We start from the raw sequence: 8,341 nt of genomic DNA, 5'->3' as shown, positions 1-8,341 counted from the left end.
TCAAGGGATGATTTCCCAAGGAACAAGCACCAGGAGCAGAGGAAACGGCTTCAAGTTGCGCCAGGGGAGGTTGAGGTTGGATGTGGGAACAATTTCTTCCCCAAAGGGCTGTGGGGCATTGGAACAGGCTGCCCAGGGCAGTGCTGGAGTCACCATCCCTGGAGGGCTGGACAGACGGACATGAGGTTCTCAGGACATGGGGCAGTGCCAGGGGTTGGGGGAATGGTTGGACTCAATGAGCTCGAGGGGCTTTTCCAACCAAAATGACCCTACATGCTTTCCAAACACAGGTTCTGGGGTGACTGGGTGCTCCAGGCACTTCAAAATAGAAACCTCCACAACTCACTTTGCTCCTATTTTTTTATGTGTGTGTGTATATATATATATAAAATATATATATATTAACCTTGTGATATCGGTAGTTAAGTCACTGGCATAACAATGTCGGATACAAACAGCTCAAAGAGTAAAAACGACACAGTCCAGACTGTCACCTCTCAGTCCCTGCAGCGGTGAGCGGCTCCGGCGCGCGCTCTGTGGCTCGGCCACCGCTGTGTCCCCACCGGCTGCGCAGGGAACGACCCGGGGCGGGATGGAACCTACAGCTTGGTGTGGCGGTGAAAAGCCGGGGAGCTGTAGGCGGGTTGGTTGTGCCAGGTTGAGTAGAGCCGGTGCCGCAACGAGCTCTCGTAGGACAGCGGGTAGCGCCCGGGGCCGGTCGCCAGCGGCCGGCACAGCTCCGCGGTGGCCACCAACGGGCTGGGGAAAGCGGGGATGACAAAGGGGCTGATGGAGAGGGACGGTGCCGCCGGCACGCCGTGCGTTTTGAGGTGCTCCAGCGGGTTCCCGAAGCTGGCCGGGAAATGCAGCATCGCTCCCTTGTAACCGTCCGGGGCTTGCGGCAGCACCGTGGCGTAGCCAGGGCTGGCTACCACCGCCTTGGGTTTGGCCACCCTGGGCGAGCCAGCGCCTGTGTCGCTGCCATCAGCCTCCGTCACCAAGGGGGAGATGGCGCGGAGCTTCCCCCCGGGGCCGAACGCCGTCTCCTCCTCCTGGCCCCGCTTGCCCCTGGGCGCCGTGGGGACAAAACCGGCGCCGGGTGCCACCCAGCAGCCGGTGACGGTGGCCGCTGGCCGGTTCTCCCCGCTCCATGACCGCCCCGCTTTGCTCCGCAGGTCTTGGGGCTGCTCTGGCTCCTCGGATGGCAACGAGAAGGTGGAAGGTGGCTCCAAAAAATCCCTCAAGCTGGAGAAGTGTCCCCAGAGCGGGTGGCGGGCGCCGGGCTGCAGCCCCCCGCTGCGGCAGGCGTGGAAGCAGCCGGTGACCACGGTGGGTGCCGGATCCCCCTCCTCGGCGCGCGGGGACGTGCCGGTGATGGGTCCCACGTCGCTCCCGGCGCTCGGAGCTGGATCTGGAGCTGCCGGTGGCTCCGGGCTCCTCCGGGGGGGCTCGGGACAGTGGCGTTTGTGACAGTGCAGGGACTCGGCCTCGCTGACCTGCGCCAGCAGCTTCTTCTTGGCCAGCGGTGACATGATGGGGTGGGCGCCTTTGGAGTAGAAACTGGAGAAAAGGCGCTTGTAGGATTCGCTGTGGGTCCTGCTGGGGCCAGGAGCGCCCTCCGAGGGGTTTGGGGTGGGGGGCGCCGGGCTGGAGCACCCTCCTTGCTCCAGGGTGTCCCTTGTGTCCTCTGTCACCTCTGGTGTCACCTTCTCCGGAGGCGCCTGCACAAAGGTGAGTCGGGGGGTGGGTGTTGCATCCTCATGGGTCCCCTCCCCATGTCTCCGAGCCCCCAAATCTCCTTGTCGGTCCCTCCTTGCTCTGCCCCGGCCACCCCAATGGGTGGGGACATACATGGGGGGTCTCCCGAAGCAGAGGGGGGTCAGGGGGGTCACACACCTGCTCCCGGCCCTTCTCCTTCTTGCTCCTCCTGCTCTTCTTCCCCGTCTCTTTGGAGACCTTGTACTGCTTGCGGGGCTTGCTGGGGGGCAGAGGTTTGTCCTCCTCCCCCTTGAGATGCCGCACGTACGGGAGGAGCAGCCTGAGGTGAGGGGACAATGGGAGGGACGGTGAGAACCGGTGCCGGGAAGGGAAACTGAGGCACGGAGCGGCAGCCCTGGCTCGTCCCTACCTCTCGTAGTGCCGGCGGGTGCAGGTGGCCGCGCTGGTGCTGCCGCGGCTGCCGCCCAGCTCGTCGTACACGTTCTTCCAGAGCCGGCGGCCCGTCACCTGCGGGGGACGGGGTGAGACCCCCGGGGACTCAGGGACACCCAAGGGACACCCAGGGGACACCAGGGGACATCGCTTACCAGCTCGTAGTCTCCTAATTTCTCCACGGCCTTGTAGATCTTCCAAAGATTTACTGGGAAGAGAGATGCTGAGGGTCAGGGGGACACGGGGGTCTGGGGGACACGGGGTTGGGGGGACACGGGTGTCACTGCGTCCCTTGGGGGGGTGCCACGTACTCTGCTTGAAGCCGAGGTGGGGGATCCTCTCGATGGGCGTGTGTCGCTCCTTCATGAATTTGTAGAGGCTGACGAGGAAGGCTTCCTCCTCCTCTTTCTCACCCCCGGGGGGGTTTTCTGCCACTGGTTTGTCCGGCTCAGAACCATCGTCCTGCAAGAGAGGAGCCCGAGGGGAAACTGAGGCACAGCAGATGGCCCTGACACCCTGTTACCAACAGGAGCCCGAGGGGAAACTGAGGCACAACAGATGGACCTGACACCCCTTTACCAAGAGGAGCTACAGGGGAAACGGAGGCACAACCCAAGGGGAAACTGAGGCACAGTGGACAGACTTGACACCTCATTATCACCAAGAGGAGCCCAAAGGGAAACTGAGGCACAGCAGATGGACCTGACACCCCATTATCACCAAGAGGACCCCAAAGGGAAACTGAGGCACAGTGGACAGACTTGACACCTCATTATCACCAAGAGGAGCCCCAGGGGAAACTGAGGCACAACAGATGGACCTGACACCCCTTTACCAAGAGGAGCTACAGGGGAAACTGAGGCACAGCAGACAGACCCAACAACCCTCACCAAGAGGAGCCCAAAGGGAAACTGAGGCACAGTGGACACACCTGACACCCCATCATCACCAAGAGGAGCCCCAGGGGAAACTGAGGCACAGTGGATGCACAGTGGATGGACCTGACACCCCATCACCAAGAGGAGCTACAGGGGAAACTGAGGCACAACCTGAGGGGAAACTGAGGCACAGTGGACAGACCTGACACCCCATCAGCACCAAGAGGAGCCTCAGGGAAAACTGAGGCACAGCCTGAGGGGAAACTGAGGCACAGCGGATGGACCTGACACCCTGTCACCAAGAGGAGCCCAAGGGGAAACTGAGGCACAGCTCTAGGGGAAAGTGAAGCATAGTGGATGGACCTGACACCCCATCATCACCAAGAGGAGCCCGAGGGGAAACTGAGGCACAGTGGACAGACCTGACACCCCATCATCACCAAGAGGAGCCCCAGGGGAAACTGAGGCACAGCAGATGGACCAAACACCCCCTTACCAAGAGAAGCCTGAGGGGAAACTGAGGCACAGACCAAGGGAAAACTAAGGCACGGCCTGAGGGGAAACTGAGGCACAACAGACAGACCTCACACCCTGTTACCAGGAGGAGCCCCAGGGGAATCTGAGGCACAGCCCAAGGGTAAACTAGGTAAGGCCTGAGGGGAAACTGAGGCACGACAGATGGACCTGACACCCCATCATCACCAAGAGGAGCTACAGGGGAAACTGAGGCACAGCAGAAGGACCTGACACCCCGTTATCACCAAGAGGAGCTACAGGGGAAACTGAGGCACAGTGGACAGACCTGACACCCCATTACCACCAAGAGGAGCCCCAGGGGAAACTGAGGCACAACCCGAGGGGAAACTGAGGCACAGTGGACAGACCTGACACCCCATCAGCACCAAGAGGAGCCTGAGGGGAAACTGAGGCACATTGGATGGACCTGACACCCCATCATCACCAAGAGGAGCCCAAAGGGAAACTGAGGCACATTGGATGGACCTGACACCCCATCATCACCAAGAAGATCCCCAGGGGAAACTGAGGCACATTGGATGGACCTGACACCCCATCAGCACCAAGAAGATCCCCAGGGGAAACTGAGGCACATTGGATGGACCTGACACCCCGTCACCAAGAGGACCCCAAAGGGAAACTGAGGCACAACAGACACCAGGGCTGCAATCGCAACCCAGCGCCGCTTAACGAGCCGCCGCTTCGTTAGCGGAGCCCTGGGCCGCCCGCCAAGTTGGTCAAAGCGCCAGAACGGGGCGAGAAGGCGAGGAAACGGCTTCCAGGAAAGCAGAGATTCATCCCCCCCCCGCCGCGCCGCCGCCTTTCTCAGCTAAAAACGCTTCTCGTTTGTTTGTTCTACATTTTCCGGAGTTATAAAACTTGTTGCTATTTTTGGGCAAAGCAGCTGCTCGGCTCCCGAGTGCTTTATTATTATTATATTATTATATTATTGTTGTATTTTCCCTAAATTCTTTCTGTTCTTTTCTCTTTTACGCGGTTGTTTAACGGCTCAGCTATTTCGAGGCTTTTTTAAAGCAAAAAAGCCGCGGGGCGGGGGGGGAATAAGCACCACAAAACCTCATCCCCCCGCTTTCCATTGAGCTAAAAATATTAATTAGATGAATTAAAAGCTTCTCTCTACAAAAATGCCCCGTTTGGGGTATTTCCCCCCCCCCGCAATGCTGGGAAATTCACCCTTTTCTTCCTCTTTTTTTTGCTTTCATAGATGGTTAAATAAATGTTCACACCCCCCCCCCCATTAAAATATGGGGGTTCAGTGTCCCCCACCAAAATGCACTTACAGCCGGTTTGGTGGCGCTGGGGGGTTCTTGGGGGTCCTCCATGGGGGGGGAGTTGTCGTCTTTCATTTTAAGAGGGGTCCTGCAAGGTTAAAAGATAAAAAGGGGAGTGTGAGACACCCCAAAATTGTTGCCCCCCCGCTACTTATTAATTGGGCCACGGTGTCGCCCGCCAGGCACCGAAATCGGCCGTTCGGCCGATTTCGGTGCCTGGCGGGCGACACCGTGGCCTGAAGCTCTTCCCTGGGTGCCCCCCCCCCAAATTTAGAAGCAAATTTAGGGTTCACCCCCCCCTTGCCACCCCAAATTCTCCCTTTTCCCGCCCCCCCCGCCCACTTTGAGTGCAAAACCTTGCAAAACAAGCCGTGTCAAGCCGTGGAAACTGATGCAAGGGGTGGTGGGGACCCCAATTCCCTAATTCCGCCCCCCCCCAAAAGAATCCCGGTCCCGCTCACCCGCGGCCGCCGCGCCATGTGACGGGCGGTGGGGTGGTGGCCACGCCCCGAAGCGGTGATTGGGCGGCGCGGACACGCCTCCTGCGCTTATTGGACAACGGAGCTGCCCCTATAATAAGGGGATAATGGGAGTTGTAGTCCATGTGTGTCCCTGCGTGTCCACGCGTGTCCATGTGTGGTCACGTTTGTTCACGTCTGTCCAACCCTCCAGGGATGGTGACTCCAGCACTGCCCTGGGCAGCCTGTTCCAATGCCCCACAGCCCTTTGGGGAAGAAATTGTCCCCACATCCAACCTCAACCTCCCCTGGCGCAACTTGAGGCTGTTTCCTCTGCTCCTGGCGCTTGTTCCTGGGGAGCAGAGCCCGACCCCCCTGGCTCCAAGCTCCTTTCAGGCAGTTCAGAGATCAGAAGGTCTCCCCTCAGCTCCTGTTCTCCAGCTGAACCCCCAGCTCCCTCACCCCTCCCGTCCATGTGAAGAACACGCGTGTCCACATCCCCACGTGCCCCAGCCGTGATTTCGGGTTTGGTTCCCGGCACAGCGAAGGCGCTGACGTGATTTCCTCCCTTTCTGGTATCGCTACAAAAATACAGGAAACCCAGCGGGGGGGGGGGGGGGGGACGGGGATAACAGGGGCTTTTGGGGTGAAAAGCGGTTGATTCAGGACCAAACAACTCAACCTGCCTCGCATTAAACCCAGCAGCAGGGGAGCTTTGTGCCGGTAATTCCGGTGGCCGAATGTGACAGCAGGGCTGTAATTACATGTTTATCGTAATAATAATTAACGGTGATTCTGTGGCGCAAAAGACGGGCTGGAGGGGCTGAGACCGGACAAACTCATCCCACCCACCGCAACTTCCCACCAACCGCAGACCCGCGGTGCCTCTTCGGGGCTCGTTCTCATTAACGGAGTTGCCCCATTAAGCCAAAATCGGGATGTTTAGGCCCAAATTCCCGGCGATGGGCGTCGCGGCGCTGCCGGCGGCCGGAGCGCGGGGCCGGGAATAGCGCGGGAGCGGCGCCAAAGCCATGACGGAGGGTGAGTAATGGGTTGAAGTCATCGCTTCCCCGGCGAAAATAACCCCCTTACATCACCCAGCGCCGGGCACACGGACCCCCCAGCACCGGGGGGGTGGGATGAAGGCTTGGGGTGTTCACCATTGATGTAGGTCCCCAATTTTCTCCCTGTTTTGAGGGTTCCCACCGCCCGGTGTGTTCGTTGCAGCTGTGGTATGTGCTGAGTTTGGCCGGTCTCGGCTCGGCGGGATGGGGGGGTGGCAAAGAGGGGGTGACATGTGGCTCATGGTGGGTGACACGACCCCCGCAAGGGACCCCCCGGTACTCACCGGCTCCGAGGTGACGGGCGGGCGGCTCATGGGAGGATGAGGCTTTGCTGGTGTCGCGGTACCGGGGGGATGACGGGCTGGGGGGGGGATGAGTCATCCCCACTCTGGGAAGTGCGTGTGTGAGTGTGAGCGAGTCTGCGGGTGCCATTGACTCGTTCGTTACCGGAACGGACGCGCTTTTCGGGGTTCAGCCCCGTGCTGGATGACTGTGCCGGACTTTCCAGCCTGAGCCCCTGGCTGGTGGTGTGGCCACGGTGACGCTTGGTCCCCAGGGGGTTTGGGGACATGGATGGGTCGTGGTGGCCGTGATGCTCATGGGTTGTGATCCTGGTTCCATTGAGAGGGTGGTTTTGCTGGGAAAAGCAAACAGGGATGGAGCCACCGGTGTCCCCTGGGATGGGATCACCCCAAAACGGGGACAGAGCCGCCAGTGTCCCCTGGGATGGGATGGGATCACCCCAAAATGGAGACAGAATGACTGATGTCTCCTAGGCTGGGATCACCCCCAAAATAGGGACAGAGTCACTAGATATCACCCCCAAAATGGGGACAGAGCCACCAGTGTCCACTGGGATGGGATCACCCCAAAATAGGGACAGAGTCACTAGACATCACCCCCAAAATGGGGACAGAGCCACTGGTGTCCCCTGGGATGGGATCACCCCAAAATAGGGACAGAGTCACTACACATCACCCCCAAAATGGGGACAGAGCCACCGGTGTCCCCTGGGATGGGATCACCCCCAAAATGGGGACAGAGCCACTGGTGTCCCCTGGGATGGGGATCACCCCAAAAATTGGGACAGAGTGACCAGTGTCTCCTGGGCTGGGGGTCACCCCCAAAATGGGGACAGAGCCCCCAGCATCGCTTGGGTACCACTTTCTGGGGACACTGTCCCTTGTCCCCACGTTGAGCATCCCAGTCCCATGGGACCGAGGCCGCCCATAAGTGGGGGACAGTTGGGGCTGGACTGGCGCTGCTGGAGAGCACCCATGGGTGCCCCCTGAGAATCCCCCCCCCTTAAGAAAGAGCCTCCCCAAAACAAGAGAAAAATCCCCCGTTGAGTCATTTTTGGCCAACAATCAGAGACAGGAGCAGCGCGGGGACATTGGGGGGACATCTGGCTCCTGTTCCCCCCCCACGGGGCTAGAAAAGGGGGTGACATTAACCCTTTCATTCCAGGAACACACCCGCCTTTAACTTAATAATAACATGATTTAATGAAAACAGCAAAAGAAACTAACAAAAAAAACCCCAACCACTTGGGTTTCTATTCCTGACTCTGGTTTCTATTTGAGCAGAATGGGGGGGTCTGAAGCCGGGGCGGGGGGGTAGCTGAGTCCTGCCTCAGTTTCCCCTTTCACACGGTAGCTGAGGGACTCACCATCAGCTCTGGATGGAAATATATTGAATTTCAGGGCTTTTTTCCAGCAGGAGAAGCTTCTCCCCAGCACGGGGGGGTTATTATTCAATCTCATGTAAGAGATGCCAGGGGAAAAGGGGAAGATGTCGGTGGGGTGACGGTGGCCATCGGTGCAATGAAAGGTATCAGGGCTCAGCCAGGGTGCAAAACCAAGCACCGGGTTCTGCTAAAAATGAGAAGGAAAAGAAGATGGAAAAGAAGATGGAAAAGGAAAAGAAGATGATGGAAAAGGAAAAGAAGATGATGGAAAAGGAAAAGAAGGAAAAACGGAGCC

General features: G+C 58.9%; 1 protein-coding gene across 4 annotated transcripts; it reads right to left on the bottom strand.

Annotated features, from left to right (window-relative positions):
* Window positions 1-32: 32 nt before the first annotated feature.
* On the bottom strand, window positions 33-6,729 carry ARID5A (AT-rich interaction domain 5A). Of its 4 annotated transcripts, XM_082072563.1 has the most exons (8): window positions 6,644-6,704; window positions 5,299-5,407; window positions 4,847-4,925; window positions 2,463-2,613; window positions 2,307-2,359; window positions 2,129-2,226; window positions 1,897-2,038; window positions 33-1,721 (listed from the first exon to the last, which is right to left on the bottom strand). In XM_082072563.1, the coding sequence occupies exons 3-8, from the start codon at window positions 4,910-4,912 to the stop codon at window positions 600-602; spliced, it is 1,632 nt and encodes a 543-aa protein (XP_081928689.1). In that variant the 5' UTR covers window positions 4,913-4,925; window positions 5,299-5,407; window positions 6,644-6,704; the 3' UTR covers window positions 33-599. The 4 variants fall into 4 exon arrangements, with proteins under 4 accessions (XP_081928689.1, XP_081928691.1, XP_081928690.1 ...); XM_082072565.1 differs by lacking the exon at window positions 5,299-5,407 and having other exon boundaries at window positions 6,644-6,729; XM_082072564.1 differs by lacking the exon at window positions 6,644-6,704 and having other exon boundaries at window positions 5,299-5,631.
* Between the last annotated feature and the right edge of the window lie 1,612 nt (window positions 6,730-8,341).

This window comes from Streptopelia decaocto (assembly GCF_964273445.1).
Source record: "Streptopelia decaocto genome assembly, chromosome: 25".
NCBI lineage: Eukaryota > Metazoa > Chordata > Aves > Columbiformes > Columbidae > Streptopelia > Streptopelia decaocto.
This window is presented reverse-complemented; position numbering and strand designations above follow the sequence as displayed.